Source organism: Mauremys mutica, chromosome 4, assembly GCF_020497125.1.
Source record: "Mauremys mutica isolate MM-2020 ecotype Southern chromosome 4, ASM2049712v1, whole genome shotgun sequence".
Classification (NCBI taxonomy): Eukaryota; Metazoa; Chordata; order Testudines; family Geoemydidae; genus Mauremys; species Mauremys mutica.
In genome coordinates this window covers 120,599,266-120,616,658 of record NC_059075.1, presented here as the reverse complement: position 1 = coordinate 120,616,658, position 17,393 = coordinate 120,599,266, and the positions used below count along the sequence as shown (strand labels likewise).

Below are 17,393 nucleotides of genomic sequence, written 5' to 3'. Positions count from 1 at the left end.
CTGTTTCCAGTAGATAAAGAAACTGTGAGCAAGGGGGAACACACAGAGAATTTATATTTCCATGTATCAGAGGGGTAGCCGTGTTAGTCTGGATCTGTAAAAAGCAACAAAGAGTCCTGTGGCACCTTATAGACTACATCTGACAAAGTGGGTATTCACCCACAAAAGCTTATGCTCCAGTACGTCTGTTAGTCTATAAGGTACCACAGGACTCTTTGTTGCTTTTTATATTTCCATGAATTTAGGGAACTAGTTAGAAAAAGTGCACAAAACCAATACCAGAATATCAATGACTAATTCTCTTTCACAGAATTTGCTTCACAGTGAAGGTCACCATGCATCCTGGGCGCTAAAGAACTACTCAGCTGGTGCTGTAGATGGAACAGACCAAACAATACGGAGATGACAGGACCTACCCTCTTAAAAAAAAAAAAAAAAAAATCTTTGGCAATAATCTTTGCTGGGTTTGTAATTGTGACTGGGTGTGTGTAACCATGGAGAGGGAATTACCCTCTCATTCAAGCTGAGAGAGAGGGTCCATTCAGGTCAGCTTTGAGACACCCAAAGCTGCAGAAATGGGGGTTGAGGTGGTCAGTATTAAACCAAGACAGAAAGGGAATGAGACAAAGGAATGAGGCGCAGGATGGGAAAATGGAGGATAGAAACTACAGTGCACAGAAGAGGAAGGTAAAGGAGAAATGATGCTGAAGCATGAGATCAATCGGCCCCTGGAGAAGAGGATTGCACAAATGGGTGCCTAGGGTAGGCTGCAGACTGAAAGGCAGAAAGGATGATGCATAGAGAATTTGGCAGCAAGAGATAGAAGAGGAAAGATTATATGAACATGATCAAAGGGAAATCAATGGAAGGATGCTGAGTTGGCAAAAAAACAAAATCAATACAAAATTTCAACCAGGAACCACTTCATGTTGCAAAACAATCACAGCTGCAACCCTGTGTGCAATTAATCAAGTTTTATTACTCTAATCACAGATAGGGAATCGTTTCCATCAAATTCCAAAAGCATTCAACCTGGTCTAGTCCATTAGTCATCTATCTTTATAAATAACTTACAGGCAAGCAAACAGAATGTGGTAGGTAAGTGCAGAGCAAAGCAAAATACCATTTATGTTCAGAATCCTTCATTCTCTGTTGGGTCCATTGTTTCCTCAGGTCAACATAAGAGGAAAGGGGCAGGGGGCGGGGTAATGCAAGGGATACTAGATGCTTCGTGATCCAGTATACCTTCAACCCTACCGCAGGTCACTAGAGAGGAGGAAGAGGCATTGCAGGAGGCCTTACATGCCTCAGTGTTTCACTGAACCAATACCAAAGTTTGGATAGTAGTAGTGTTTCCACCATCAATCAGCAAATAAGGCTTAGTCACCCAGATTTCTACAGGTCAAGGCACATGCTGCCTTGCCTCCAAATTGCTAGCAGCTCCAGAAGCATCACGCCAACCCATTTTATCTCCATGGCAGAACTGATATTCCACATATCGAATCCCAGGGATATTTCATGACCCTGATGCCTTCTCTGTGATAATCAACATCCTGCAAAGGAGGGCTCAACCTGTCTCATAGCTAAAAGGGGCCAGTGCTAAAGAGGCCTTCCCCACGAGCAGGCTGGAAACAGCTGAAGTGGATAAACAGTGGCAGCAATGGACGGACCTTTGCTTTGTAGTAAAATTGTAGTGGTAAGGAAACGGCCCTGCAGTGTGCTGGGAATGGCAGGACTGAAGCTGGTTTTGGAGTTATGCTACAGTGACATGGGGCATATCAAGGGCTGATCTATCCCAACATGCTAGCTAGTCACTTATCATTGACAAGATAAATTATGCATTGATTCTGAATCTGGCTGACTCTGCTAATCTAGTTTCCAAGTGAGTTCCCTGGGAAGAAATATGAGCATTTCTGGTCAAATACTGTTCGAGATTCTCACTCCATCTCTCACAAACCTGTGTGTTTAGAATTCTTTTGGTATATATCCATATATACACAGGCATCTCACACACAGGTCCTCAGCTGGTGCATGTTTTGCCCATTTATAGTAGCAGAGAATCTGGCCCACTATTTGTATTTTCTAACACGGCTTCGAGTGACCAATCAGTACAAGTGGCCACTGAAGAATGCCAGCAGTCATCATACAGTATTATTCATTAACCAAAACCTAAAATAGTGCAATCCTCGGATGTCCTGTTACGGTGTCACTTTGTCTTACACCTTATGCTACTAGTGTGTATATGACGCCAGAACCACACCTCTCATCATACATAATGCTTATACATGTATGGATCTGAGGACAACACTCCCAGCTCTTACTTCTTTGGCTTATTTCTCAGCAAGGATCGATATCTCAGACCATGACACAGGAGAGGATGATGAAGCAAGCTCTCCAGAAGTACTGACTAGTATCCAGGCCAAGCAGGGCCTCGAGGTGGTGGGTATCCAAAGGGAGACTGTGAAGCTGGGGGATACGGAGGCTGGGATGGAATTGGGAAACTAGGTAGCGGTGGCTGGGTTGGGTATGGACACTGTGGTCTTCCACCTCCTGGTGGGAAATATGGAGGCTGGGGGTACCCCAGTCCAGATGGAGCTCTGGGCTGGGATTGAGGGTAACCTGAGGCAGGTGGTGGACCTCTGCATGGAGACCCAGGGTACCCTGGGGCTGAAGATAAGCCTCTTGTCTGAGGCTGGGAGTATCCTGGTGTCGAGCCTCCAGGTGGGTATCCAGGAGCTGGTTTATAGGGAAATGTGGGTTGGGTGCCTGGCTGAGAGGAGGTGAGGGGTCCCATTATAACTGGTGCTCCAGAGAAAGGAGCAGGTTGGAGAGCTCCATGGGCTGTAGGGCCTGCAGGCATGCCTGGGGCTGGACTATAGGGCAAAGGGAAGGATGGTGTTCCTGATTGGAAAGGCTCATCAGCAGGCCCAGGAGTTATGTGAGGAGCAGGATGCTGGTGGTTAAAATGAGAGTCACTGGCTGGTTCCTGTGAAGCTTCAGACTTCCTCAGTACCTCTTGGAGCTTTTCCACTCTGACCCGTCGCAGGTGGGACAACTTCCTCATGGAGGAAAACTGCTCAAGAAATATCTCCAGTGGCACTTCGCCCTCCAGGAATTTCTCGGCCATAGTCTGAAACACAAGACACCACTAATACCACTGCTGCCCCCTCCAATGTTCTCTACCAGCTCCAGCTCAGACATGGCCTAGATCACATGGAAACAGTTAAACCACTCAACCGTAAAGGAGTGATAATCCCAATCTTTAGGACAATGGTGTCAATCTATGGGAGAATCTCCAATTTAGGGTGCTGGTTGGGGAGGATAATTTCAAATTTTCAGGGAGATTGCCATTAGTCAATTTTATTTTAATTTGGACTTAAATCTTAGAATCACCTCAGATTCCTCTTCGATCCTCTGGCCCTCCACCTGCAGAAGATTTAACAGGGTCCCAGGATGCATCGCTGCAGAGAATTTCTCTGGGGAGGAAAAATGTGATGACCAAAACGTGACATACAGAAACTAGGCAAAATTACCATGTCTCCAGCTCTCTCAGAGACAATACTAGGCACCTATCCCAAAGCTCTATGCTCTGACTCATGATCCCAGCAAAGCGTAAAGAAGTAGAAACTATGTCACCTTCCTGCCCCGTGCCACCAAGACTCTATTAAACCCCTCACAATCACAACGGGAACCTTCGCTGCCTTGGGAAGTTTTAATATAAGAAGAAAACAGAAGGAGAAACCAACATTGTGCAGTCTCTTTTGACTAGGGAATCACCTCTATTCTTTCCAGGTTAGTCTGAACAAACACCAGGAGAAGACAGGAGTACTTGTGGCACCTTAGAGACAAACACATTTATCAGCATGAGCTTTCATGAGCTACAACTCACTTCTTCGGATGCATAGAATGGAACACACAGACAGGAGATATTTATACATACAGAGAACATGAAAAGGTGGAAATATGCATACCAACAGATGACTCTTCCTGTTGGTATGCATACTTCCACCTTTTCATGTTCTCTGTATGTATAAATATCTCCTGTCTGTGTGTTCCAGTCTGTGCATCCGAAGAAGTGAGCTGTAGCTCACAAAAGCTCATGCTGAAATAAATTTGTTAGTCTCTAAGGTGCCACAAGTACTCCTGTTCTTTTTGCGGATACAGACTAACACAGCTGCTACTCTGAAACCAGGAGAAAACAGATTCAGAATACAGACCCCTTGTATAGAAAGGGAGCAACTCAGTCTGCTGGGCAGGAAGGGGGTGGAGGGGAGGATGGGAAGAAGCCCTGGTTACAGACGACCTGACTGCACTCAGGAGGGTGGGTGGTTTGGGAGACATATACCCAGTTTTGCCTTCTGCTCCTGGCACTGTTCTGCCAGCTTCTGCAGCTTCTGGTATCTGTCGGAAAGGTTTGTGCGGCCAGTTTCCAACGGTGTCTGGAACTCCAGGTTCTGCTCTGCCAGGCTTCGGTTTGTGGCCAAGGCCATCTCCCTTTCCAGCTGTAGTTCCTGGACCTGAGAAGGGAGATCAAAAGCCACAGCCAATGAGGAGCAGTACCTCCTATCTACATCCACACACTTTCCTCACCCTGCAGCATGCATGTTAATGTTTACCTCTGTTGATTCCAGTGCCAGACGCTGGATCTCCTCAGAATTCTCCTGCAGCTCCTGGAGCTCATTCACAGATAAGTCCCTTAATGTCTCCATTTTCACTGGGGAATGTGAATTCCTAAGAGATGAGGAATGTAAATGGACAATTACTAGGTTTCACAAAGCCAGCTGCACATTGACAATATATAGATCTTAATCTCATGACAGACTGAACAAGAGGCTTTGATAAATGATGTCAACCAACAGTGGTGGGGAGGATTCTGTCACACTATAGACAACGGAGAGTCTGAGGACAGAGAGAAAAAGAAAAAACAGCAGATCTAGCCATTTTGATGTTGGCAACTGTCTTTCCATTTCAGGGAGACAAGGTGAGTGAGGTAATATCTTTTTTTGGACCAACATTTGCTGGCAAGAGAGTTAAGCTCAAAAGCTTGTCACTCTCACCAAGAGAAGTTGGTCCAATAAAAGATATTATCCATCTACCTTGTCTCTCTAATATCCTGAGACAAACATGGCTACAACAACATTGCATTTCCATTTCAGGTACAAAAGAGGGAGGTGATTCCTCCACTGTGCCAAGACAAAGGCATTTAAAAGTGGAGAAAAATACCTTCTCAGCCATACCAAATGGTGTGGTTATATCAACCCAATTCTTAAACAACTTCATTAGCTGGCCATTTAGTTCAGGATTCTGCTCAATATGATCCCCCTTTGTTCTTAAAACCAATCGTCTATCTCTGCACACACTTCCCTGCTTATTTTCATGCTAATCCTCTACACATCACCTGATGTAAATGCTTTCCATGCTGGCACTCCTGACACCTGGAACACCCTACCTGTATCTCCCTACCTTTTCAAATTAGGTCTGACAATAAGTTTGTATTTTCTTGCCTAAGTCACACCTGAATTTCTCTTTCCTTTCTTTTCCCTTTATGAATAAATACTTTCATCTTTTCCATGCACTGGGCTCTTACACCTTTGTAAATCAGGATTAACTCTACTGAGGTCAGTGGAATAAACCCTTTGCAGCACTCTTTTCCATCATTTATATATGCTCTGGCTGTCTTGTGCCATTTAGCTTTGTTACACATTAAGATTATACTTTGTCAGAAAAGTGCTATACACAGTAACTGTGAACAAATACAAACTAAACATGGGGGGGAAAAAAAGGTACATTCCTGCAGAGGTGTGAAAAGGGACCAATGAGACAACTAGTGCAGATTTTAACCTAGTACTAACTGCAGCTGTCTGTTCTACCCCTGGTTCAAGTGAAGCATCTCATAGATTCTGCCTCTGGAGATGCTGCATCAGTCTCACAACCAAACCCATCTAATAATCATGCTGTGAAACCAGAAGGCATATGTGCATCAGCAAATTTTGCCATCACGCTGTAGACTCTGAAACAAACTCAGGGCTCTTACCTGTCCCAGGAGCCACACTCACAAGATGAATGATACAGGGTAGTGAGAACTAGGGCAGCTGGAAACCCTACCCCCTGTTTCAGCGTTTCTATAATCTCCTAGAGAACAAACGCAATTCTAATGGCATGGCCACACCTATATCAGAATAATTTCAATAGAGGATGTTCACTGGTAGAACTGGCTTCTGCTGAAGAGGCCCTAGAATCAGAAGCCTGGAAAGCCCAGTGTGAAGGGGCGGGGGGACCTATTTAGTAAACCCTTTGATGAGTAGCAATGTTATTTCTCAGCTGATGAGAGCCATTCATTAGTAATAGCGAAAGCAAGTGGTTTATGAGGCGGCCCATGGGGTCAGATCCACAGAGCGTGATGGCATGAGTCACCCACACAGGCCAGGTCTGGGAGGGTTGGTGCAAGTCACGTGCATGGGGCAGCCCTGGCTGCAATGGCACAAGTCACTCACCTGGCAGCAGCAACAGGAGTGTTGGCATGAGTCATCCACTTAAGGCTGGTGTTAGGCACATTGGGTACAGCCCACTCCCAGGGGGGCAGAGCATGGTGTGAGTCGTGAACACAGGGTGCAGCTGGGTGTGCTGGCATAATTCACCCACACGGGGACTGCACTGGACACTGATGCAAGTCACCCACATGAGGAAGGGCCAGCGCTGGGCACATCAGCGCAAGAGTTACCCACCCTGATGGCACTGCCCCGGGTGTGTGGGTGCGAGAGCTGGGTGGGGTGTGGGCCAAGACAGTCAGGGGGCCTCGCGGCGTAACAGCCTCTCCCCTCCCCCCACCACCGGCGAAGGGCACCACGCGCTGGGCTGGACATTTGGGGCTGATGCATGTGCCACGCCACCTGGAGAGGGGAGAGAGATCGACGCGCGAGAGGGGAAGGCGGGGCGTATGGAACGTCGGTGCATGGTCGCGCGCACAGTCCGTTCTAGCCTCACACCCCTGTCGCAGCTGAGAGCGGGAAAAGAAGAGAGCCAAACCCCCCTGTTCTCGCGAGACCTAGCCCGGGAAAGGGTTAAGCGATAAAGAGCTGATAATCAGAGACTACTCACCTGTGAGCCTCCAATGCCACACACTTCCGGGTTCCGGCCCTCGTCCGGAAGTGAGCCTCACCATTGCTGTGTAGGTAGGGGGGAAGAAGGTGATCGCCCCTGGGAGAATGGTACGCTCCTGCAGCTAGCCCGGCGTTGGACGCTTTCAGCCGCGCGCCATCTTTGTTCCATAGTGAGGCTGCGGAGGGGGCGGGGCGGGAGTCAGCCGAGCGCTCTCCCACAGGAGGGGCGGGACTTGGCCTTAAGCTGCTGTCACTAAGCGCCCCTCCCCCGAGAGCGCGCGCCCAGGATGGGGGGAGGGTAAATCCTAGATCTGGCCCAGCTCTGACCTGGGCTAATCCCCCCTGGACACAAGAGGCCGAACCCTCCAGGGCTCGGCTGTCACCATCAGCCGTGTGGGGGCAGAGCCAGTGCTGGGTTTACAATGGCGCCAGCGTAGGGTGACCAGACAGCAACTGTGAAAAAACGGGGTGGGGGATAAATAGGTGCCTATATAAGAAAAAGTTCCCAAAAGTGGGACTGTCCCTTTAAAAATGGGACATCTGGTCACCCTACGCCAGTGGCGCCATGGAGCCAGGTCCATGCACTGCACCCTGAGACCCCACCAGGCTGCTGGCTCTCCCCACTGCTAGCGCCTCTTCACCCCTTGGCCCTACCTGCTGGCTTCTCTCTGCCCCCTGGCCAGACAGCAGTGAACCTGGGGCTCCCATCTCTGCTTCCCACCACCTTTGGGGCCACACCTGTCTCCCTGGAGCTGAGGCACTTGGGACTGGTGCAGAAGCCTGGCCAGTCCCAGGCAGGTGGGGGTGGGGGACATTGTGGGGGCTTGGCTGGGCCCCTCCAGGCAAGTGGGTCCTGAGGGAGGCTGGCTAGGGCAGACCCTGGCCTGGCTGATCGCACCCCTCCTGAGGGGCCAGAACTATTCCCTGCCCCGGGACCTGCACTGGCAACTCAAACCAGCAGATAGTTGCCTCCCAGCAGGGCTGGTGAATGTGGCCGGGAGGCAGAGCATGGGGGAGGGGATAGCTCAGTGGTTTGAGCATTGGCCTGCTAAACACAGGGTTGTGAGTTCAATCTTTGAGGGGGCCACCTAGGGAGCTGGGGGGAAAAATCAGTACTTGGTCCTGGTAGTGGAGGCAGGGGGCTGGACTCGATGACCTTTCGATGACCAGTTCTAGGAGCTAGGATATCTCCATAATTGAGGGGTTGTCTGGAGGATATAGGTGGTGGGGGTTGCTGGGCTGTGTGGGGGTGGGGAAGATCTGTGTGCTGGGGCACTAGGGAATGGGGGTTCTGTGTGGGGTGCTAGGCAGTTGTGGGGCTGTGAACGGGGTGCTGGGCAGGTGTGGTGTTGTGCAGGGCGCTGTGCATTTGTGGCAGGATCTGGGGAGCTCTGGCCATAGGGAATCAGAGGACTGTTCAGTGTTGCGGGGAGGGGCTCTGTGGCATGGCATGGGCCCATCCCTGAAGGGAAGGGGCACACGGGCAGCACAGGGCTAGGTGGGCCACTGTGCATATGGCAACTGCCGGTTTGTAAATAGTGCCTTTGCACTGGGCTTGGCAGAGCAGGACCACCCATGCTAGGCCCCAGGCCAGCCCCTCGCTCCGTGGACCAACCCCTCCTGCACCATGCTCCATTGCCCCCATGGGGACCCACAAATATGTTTGGTGCCAGGCCCACAAAAGGTTAATCTGGCCCTGGCGCAGAGCACTGTTGTTCTGGAGCTGAGGGGCCTAGCATGTTTGGTAGGGAGACACCTCCATTCCCTTCCCCTAGGCCCTGCCCATGGTTCCGGGATATGCCACAACCCTCCCAGGCCCCAGCTGACTCCCTGCTTCATTAACTCCTGGGCGCGGCATAGCCTTGGCACAGGAAGAGTTAATTCGTTTCCAGACCCTCCCTGCCTGGTGTGGGCAGGCGTGAACCCAGAGACAACCGTGGTACCTAGAGCAAGCACCATCATGCTGAGATAACCACAGCACACGCAACACCGAGCTGCCGCCAGGACCCCCGCTCGATGGTATCGCTGACGAGGCATTTTCCACACATGGATTAGCCCGGCAGGGGCTATTTGGGAAACACTTGGTACCAGATGTGATCATGCAGCAGCAGTGCTAACAGGCTTCAGGCCCCTGGGCCCAGACCTTTTCTGTTTACTCATCAGAAACAAAGGGAGCTGGGAACGATACCTCTGCCTCCATCCCCACCTCCTCATCTAGATTTTGGGAGATGTGGTTAGAAACGATCAAGGGAAACAGGGACCCTGGGATTCAGATTTCATTTAATGTTCATCTAGGATTTTTTGTTTGTTTGGGGGTGAGGAGAGAGTTGGTGGATTTAGCCTTCATGGGATCCAGATCCTTCCCAACCTTCCCCTTTGCTCCCAATCATGAAGGTGTTGCTGATGAGACTCCTGTAGGCCCTCGCTACCTCTTCTTCCAGGCATCACCATGCCAGTGCTATCGTCTCCCTGTCTCCTGCTGGGCTGGAGGAACCGGGCACCCAACCAACACCAGAGTTGTAGTCATATCTTTACAACTTTACTTGACTATTGACATCACTTAATCCCTGATTGTCTAGACCTGGTAGTATCAGCTCCCGACTAGCTGGCTGTTGTCCCCATTCCCTTGACTGCCCTCTGCATAATTGATTTGGTGTACAACTGACTCTTTCATTAATGGAATCCCGGCATAATTGTTTCATTATTGATTCCTTGTGTTATTGCTGCAGATCATAATTGATTCACTATATAATTGCTTCCCCAGTTAGCTGACTCACTGCACAATTGAACAACAGCAGATCCAGTCAGTGCTTTCCTATCACTCTCTTCACTCCCCTTCTTTACATCAGTGTTTGTGTAGGGATTTGCTCTGGGTACAGCTAACAGGCCCAGCCATTCCTGTAGCTGCTCAAAACCAGGGTCAGCTCCATCAATACAAATAGCAGTTTTGCTTGTCTACACTAGGGTTTTACACTGGTGGCTGAAATTGAGCCAAAACCCCAGTGTATGCAAGGCTTTTGTCTTTGGTGTCTCTTCAGAGCTGGATGATTTCCCGCAATGCTGGGACCTTCCAGCAGAACAAGGAGGCTCCCTGTGAAGCTAGATTTCCCAATACACAGCTAATCTTGCACTGATTAACCCATTTTTGTTCCATGCCTCTGTGCTCAGTAAAGCTAATTCCTATCAGAAACATTCCTGCCAAGTCCAGTCCTGTCAGTAACAAAGAAGAACAGCAAAGGAGACTGCCCTGGGGCAAAATAAGCACAATGAGCATGGAGATGCAGATGGAGAGTAAAGATATAGAAGGCACAGAACTAGAGGGGTGGAATTAGATAAAGATGTGATGAGGGGATAGGTATACAGTGCCTAGAAGATTGGCATCCTGATCCATGACTGGTGCATTTAGATGCCATTGCAATATAAATAAATTATAACATTAGACACTATAGGCATTGAATATCAACCTCCACCATGTGACAATGGTATGTATAACCTTGATTGACGCAGATCATATGATGAGCCAGGAAAGTCTCTTCCCACAATGGCTGTGTTAGACCCCTATTAACTCCTTGTTAACTCCAAGTTAACTCCTTGGCAAAAATGGAGTGAATGAAGCCCCCGACTCTGTTGTCTTTAAGAGAAAATGGGCAGTGGTGCCGAAAGTGCTCCCAAATTCCCATGAAAGCAAGGGGTGTTGACAAGAAAGGGTGAAATCCTCTACATGGCAGGCCCAGTGGCATTGAAAATCTCCAAAATGAGAACACCAAGGACACTGTAAACTGTTGAGAGTTATTCAGGTGTGATGGGTTCGGTCACAGAATTCCCCTTGGAACTGTCACCTGACATGCTGAAGTTACCTCTGAGCCTGTTTTCCCTACCAGCTTGGGACTCCAGAACCCTGCCTTGTTGAGCCAGACATGCTAGCCTGCTGCAACACAGACCAAGGTCTGGTCCACGCCCCCAAAGCTGCAGACTTTAACCAAAAACTGCTCAATAGGTCACCTATGTCCTAGATACCCAGTTCCCAATGGAATCCAAACCCCAAATAAATCCATTTTACTCTGTATAAAGCTTATACAGGGTAAACTCATACATTGTCTGCCCTCTATAACACTGATAGAGATATATGCACAGCTGTTTGCTCCCCCAGGTATTGATCATTTACTCTGGGTTTACTAATAAATAAGAGTTATTTTATTAAGTATAAAAAGTAGGATCTAAAAATAAGGAGGTGTTAGTACTGTTATACAAGGCACTGGTGAGACCTCATCTGGAATATTGTGTGCAGTCCTGGTCTCCCATGTTTAAGAAGGATGAATTCAAACCGGAACAGATACAAATAAGGGCTACTAAGATGATCTGAGGAATGGAAAACCTGTCTTATGAAAGGAGACTCAAAGAGCTTGGCTTGTTTAGCCTAACCAAAAGAAGGCTGAGGGGGGATATGATTGCTCTTTATAAATATATCAGAGGGATAAATATTAGGGAGAGAGAGGAATTATTTAAGCTTAGTACCAGGGCCGGCTCCAGACCCCAGCGCGCCAAGCGCATGCTTGGGGCGGCGTGCCGCAGGAGGGCGGCAGGCGGCTCCGGTGGACCCTCCGCAGGCACGTCTGCAGGAGGTCCACCAGAGCCGCGGGATCGGCAACCGCCAGAGCGCTCCCCGCGGCGTGCCGCCCTGCTTGGGGCGGCGCAATTCCTGGAGCCGCCCCTGCTTAGTACCAATGTGGACACAAGAACGAATGGATATAAACTGGACACTAGGAAGTTTAGACTTGAAATTAGATGAAGGTTTCTAACCATTAGAGGAGTGAAGTTCTGGAACAGCCTTCCAAAGGGAGTAGTGGAGGCAAAAGACATATCTGGCTTTAAGACTAAGCTTGATAAGTTTATGGAGGGGATGGTATGATGGGATAGCCTAATTTTGGCAATTAATTTGGCAATTGATCTTTGATTATCAGCAGGTAAGTATGGCCAGTTGTCTGTGATGGGATGTTAGATGGGGTGGGATCTGAGTTACTACAGAGAATTCTTTCCTGGGTGCTGGCTGGTGAGTCTTGCCCGCATGCTCAGGGTTTAACTGATCGCCATATTTGGGGTCGGGAAGGAATTTTCCTCCAGGGAAGATTGGCAGAGGTCCTGGAGGTTTTTTCGCCTTCCTCTACAGCATGGGGCACGGGTCACTTGCTGGAGGATTCTCTGCAGCTTGAGGTCTTCAAACCACAATTTGAGGACTTCAATAACTCAGACATAGGTTAGGGGTTTATTACAGGAGTGAGTGGGTGAGATTCTGTGGCCTGCATTGTGCAGGAGGTTAGACTAGATTATCATAATGGTCCCTTCTGACCTTAAAGTCTATGAGTCTATTTAAGTGGTTCCAAGTAATAACAGACAGAACAACATAAGTCACCAAGCAAAATAAAGCAAAAACGTGCAAGTCTAAGCCTAATACATTAAGAAACTGATTACAGGTAAAATCTCACCCTCAGAGATGTTCCAAAAAGCTTCTTTCACAGACTGGACTCCTTCCTAGTCTGGGCCCAATCCTTTCCACTGGTACAATGTTCGTTAGTTCCAATAGCCATCTTAGGTGGAAACTAGGGGTTTTCTCATGACTGGAAGCCTCCTTTGTTCTGTTCTGTTTATAGCTTTGGCAGAAGGCGGGAATCTTGTCTGTCTGGGTCCCCACCCCTCCTTCTAAATGGAAAAGCCCCAGGTTTAAGATGGATTCCAGTACCAGGTGACATGGTCACATGTCTTGTGAGACCCTAAACCTTCATTCCTCCTGGCCTGACTCACAGGAAGTCTTGCAAGTAAACAGACTCATTTACAACCAATTGTCCTAGTTGATGGGAGCCATCATGATTCCAAACCACCATTAATGGCCCGCACGTTGCATAATTACAATGGGAGCTCAGAGTTATATTTCATATTTCTAGTTTCAAATACAACGATACATTTATACAAATAGGATGAACATACTCAGTAGATTATAAGCTTTATAATGATACCTTACAAGAGACCTTGTGCGACAAGCATATTCCAGTTACATTATATTGACACTCATAAGCATATTTTCATAAAAGATTATGGAGTGAAACATCACATCAAGCATTCCAGGAATACTGTGATTCATACAAATATGTCAACTGGGAAAGGTGCATTTTCTCTGCAAAGATCAAGGGGCCATCTGAGACCACTGACTATCATATAACACAAGGTCATGTGAACTTGGACAAATACCAGATGGACTAATCATAGACAGACTTATTTTTGGCATAGCCAATAACCAGGTCAGAGAAATGTTATTGCAAGAAATGGACTTGACTTTGCAAAGAACAGCCTGATCCAAAGCCCACTGGAGTCAATGGGAGTCTTTACTGGGCACTGGTTCAGACCTTAATTGGTCTGTCAGTCAGCGACAGTGAATCAGAGCAGGTGATACCAGAGAAATTCCCCAGACTACATTTTTTATTCGTGACCTACATTTTTGAATAAGCAAAAGTCACTCCACCATCGGAAGCTGTAGACCACATATGATTGGAAGCTTAGGGTCACATAATATGTCTCAGCAGCCAGTAACTCTGAAGTAAACAAGTGTCAGTGAGCATCAATGAATGTGTAGTTAAAAAAATAATGAATGAAGTTGTAAAGTTAAAAAAAAGCATATAGAAAGTTCAGACAGGACAATATAAAATGATGACACAGTTGAGACAGATAGAACAGTGTTGTGTATTTGGTTGTCATGGTTTTTGTTGCTATGGCAACTGAGTTAGATTATTATGGGTTAGCTCAGCCGGTTTCAACCAGCTGAGTGAGCTCTCTGTATATCTGTAAATAAAATGGAGGTTTTGGTTAGCTGCCTGCTCTCTGGCCTCAAGTGATTGCTTCCTACACCGGCTGCCCCAAGGATATAACACTGGCGACGAGGGTGGGATCCTGGTGCTGCTCCAGTAACAGAAGGAAGTAGAAGTTAAGGTAAAGAACAAACAAACAAAAAAAGCTGCTTGTTTGCACTGACTGTGAAAGTGAAACTAAAAATCATGGCTACTCTGACCAGGCCCCTGGAGCCTTTTGATGAGAATACAGAGCAGTGGCATGTGTATACTGAGCGTTTTGAGCTTTTTGGTATTGCAAATGACATTACAGAAGCGAAGAAGGTGCCAATATTCTTAACTGTTGTAGGGGCTAAAACCTACTCTCTGCTACGCAGCTTACTACACCCTGTTAAGCCTGAGACTAAATCTTACAGTGACATTGTGGAAATCCTGGGGTCTCATTTCTCCCCAAAACCACTGGTAATTGCTGAAAGATATAGGTTCCACAAAAGAGACCAAAAGGAAGATGAAACAGTTGTACAATTTGTAGCCATTTTAAAAAAGCTAGCAGAACACTGTGAATTTAAAGAGATGTTAAATGATGCCCTGCGTGACAGGTTAGTGTGTGGCCTCTGCAGTGAAGCTATACGGAAGCGCCTACTGACAGAGGCTCAGCTTACATTACAGAAGGCTGTTGATATTGCTGTCTCCATGGAACTGGCTACAAGGGAGGCACAATACATCGGTGCATCCCCTAGGGTGCAAAAAGTGTCACAAGAACTGACCCACAAAACGGTGCAGAGTCAAGAATGTTACCGCTGTGGTAAGCTGGGTCACCAGGCATCAGAATGCTGGTGTAAGGACCTGGTGTGTCGACACTGTGGCAAAAAGGGACACATTGAGTATGCCTGTAAACAAAAGAAAAAGAGGCCTGTGGTCTGGCCGACAAAAAGAGGAACCTTGCATACCCTAGAGCAGATCCAGGATGATCAAGGTGACACCTTCTCACAAGAGGAAGTGCCACTGCATGTTTTGTCTTTGGCAGCGGGCTCACATGAATACTGGGTAACCCCCTTATTGGAGGGCAAACCTATACGCATGGAACTAGACACCGGTGCAGCTGTCTCGCTGGTTCCTGAGACTGTGTATAAGGAAAAGCTACAGCATCTTCCGCTTAAGGCAACAAAAACTGTTCTGAAGACGTATACAGGTGAAGCTGTGCCCATGTTGGGCACTATTGATGTTAAGGTGGAGCTCAATGGACAGGCAGCTAAATTGCCACTGTTTGTGGTGAGAGGTGACTACCCAGCCTTAATGGGTAGGTCTTGGCTTGGGAAGATTTAACTGAACTGGGCAGAAGTGCACCGGATGACTAAAGAAGAAACCAGTCTAACCCCTATTCTAAGGAAACATGCTGCTGTTTTTGGAGATGATTTGGGAAGTATGAAGGGAATCACTGTGACATTGAACATTAAACCTGACAGTCCACCAAAATATCTGAAAGCCCGAACTGTGCCATATGCCATCAGGCCAAAGGTTGAAGCAGACCTGGAGCGCCTGGTCACCAATGGAGTCCTAATACCAGTTACCCATAGCTCATGGGCCACTCCTATCGTTCCAATCGTGAAGAAAGATGTCTCTCTCCGGATTTGCGGTGATTTTAAAGTCACTGTCAACCCAGCGTTGTGTGCAGAGCAATACCCGCTTCCCCGCATCGATGACCTCTTCGCAGGCCTGGCTGGGGGACAAAAGTTCAGTAAGATTGATCTGAGTCAAGCATATTTACAGATGCACGTCAATGAAAAGTCCCAAGAGCTGTTGACTATTGTGACTCATAAGGGGCTTTATCGATACTGTCGCCTACCCTTTGGAATAACATCTGCTCCCGCCCTGTTCCAGAGGGCTATGGACCAGATCTTGTGTGGCTTGTCAGGAGTTCAGTGCTATCTGGATGATATCCTGGTCACTGGAAGAAATGAAGAGGATCACTTAAAGAATTTAGAGGCTACCCTACAAAGACTGGAAGAGTATGGCCTACGAGTTCGCAAAGACAAGTGTGAATTCTTCAAGCCCTCTGTTGAATATTTGGGACACATCATTGATTCTGCAGGTCTTCATAAGGCCCCTGCAAAAGTTAAAGCTATTGTGGAGGCTCCCCCACCTCGAAATGTAAGCCAGCTGCGCTCGTTTCTAGGACTCCTGAACTATTATGGAAAGTTCATCTCACAGTTAGCCACACTGCTAAAACCACTTCATGAGCTCCTTGGGCAGAACAAGGCCTGGAAGTGGACTGAAGCCTGTGATGTTGCGTTTAACAAAGCTAAGGATGCATTGCTAAATTCTGAAGTTCTAACACACTTTGATCCATCCTTACCACTGCAATTGGCCTGCGATGCCTCCCCTTATGGAGTGGGAGCAGTCGTGTCACATATTATGCCTTCAGGAGAAGAGAGACCTATTGCTTTTGCTTCACGCACTCTAAGCAAAGCAGAAACTAACTACGCCCAAATCGAACGTGAGGCATTAGGAATTGTTTTTGGAATTCGGAAGTTTCATCAGTACCTGTTTGGGCGAAAATTTACTCTTCTCACAGACCATCGACCTCTGACATCAATTTTTGGACCCTACACAGGCATTCCCCCATTAGCTGCTAGTCGTATGCAACGTTGGGCATTGTTACTTTCAGCACACACATATGAAATCAAATATCGGAAATCCACTCTGCACGGCAATGCAGATGGCCTCTCAAGGTTGCCTTTGCCAGTCAAACACCAAGATAGTGCCCAAAAGGAAATCTTCTACTTTGAACAGGTAGAGAATACACCCATCACTGCTACTCAGATAAAGAAGGCAACTCGCGTTGACCCAGTATTGTCCCACGTTATGGACCTGGTGATGCATGGAAAATCTCGACAAACCTCTCCGGTCTCATCCGACCTTGTTCCCTACATGTCCAAGCGGACGGAGTTATCGGTCCAATCTGGTTGTTTGTTGTGGGGGAGACGTGTCATTATTCCACCACCACTGAGATCACAGATGTTAGAACAGCTACATTCCGGTCACTGTGGAATAGTGCGCATGAAGGAAATTGCACGAAGCTATTTTTGGTGGCCTGGACTGGACAGCGCTATTGAAGAGAAGGCAAAAGCTTGTATGTCATTTCAGGGTGTGAGGAATGCACCCCAGTGGGCACCCCTACACCCATGGGACTGGCCTGAAAACCCGTGGCAACGTATTCACGTTGACTTTGCTGGCCCCCTTGAAGGAAGCATGTTCTTGGTGGCAATAGATGCCCATTCTAAATGGCCAGAAGTCTCTATAATGCAGTCCACTTCTGCAGAGAGTACTATCCAAAAACTACGAGGACTCTTTAGTCGTTTTGGTCTGCCAGAACAACTTGTGAGCGACAACGGACCGCAGTTCGTTTCTCAGGAGTTTCAAAATTTTATGAAGGCAAATGGGATACACCACATCA

General features: G+C 47.7%; 1 protein-coding gene across 3 annotated transcripts; it reads right to left on the bottom strand.

Annotated features, from left to right (window-relative positions):
- Nucleotides 1–959: 959 nt before the first annotated feature.
- On the bottom strand, nt 960–7,275 carry VPS37C (VPS37C subunit of ESCRT-I). Of its 3 annotated transcripts, none has more exons than XM_045016896.1 (5): nt 7,099–7,275; nt 4,617–4,731; nt 4,346–4,517; nt 3,394–3,476; nt 960–3,130 (listed from the first exon to the last, which is right to left on the bottom strand). In XM_045016896.1, the coding sequence occupies exons 2-5, from the start codon at nt 4,707–4,709 to the stop codon at nt 2,408–2,410; spliced, it is 1,071 nt and encodes a 356-aa protein (XP_044872831.1). In that variant the 5' UTR covers nt 4,710–4,731; nt 7,099–7,275; the 3' UTR covers nt 960–2,407. The 3 variants fall into 3 exon arrangements, with proteins under 3 accessions (XP_044872831.1, XP_044872830.1, XP_044872832.1); XM_045016895.1 differs by lacking the exon at nt 7,099–7,275 and adding an exon at nt 6,495–7,011; XM_045016897.1 differs by lacking the exon at nt 7,099–7,275 and adding an exon at nt 6,035–6,400.
- Nucleotides 7,276–17,393: the final 10,118 nt, after the last annotated feature.

Excerpts from the sequence above, each read along its gene's own strand:
- VPS37C (XM_045016895.1), bottom strand. The coding sequence starts at position 6,631 with ATGCCAGCACACCCAGCTGCACCCTGTGTTCACGACTCACACCATGCT. Across the intron at positions 4,518-4,616 it reads TGGCACTGGAATCAACAGAG|GTCCAGGAACTACAGCTGGA; the intron begins GTAAACATTAAC and ends CTCCCTTCTCAG. Across the intron at positions 3,131-3,393 it reads GGATCGAAGAGGAATCTGAG|ACTATGGCCGAGAAATTCCT; the intron begins GTGATTCTAAGA and ends CTTGTGTTTCAG.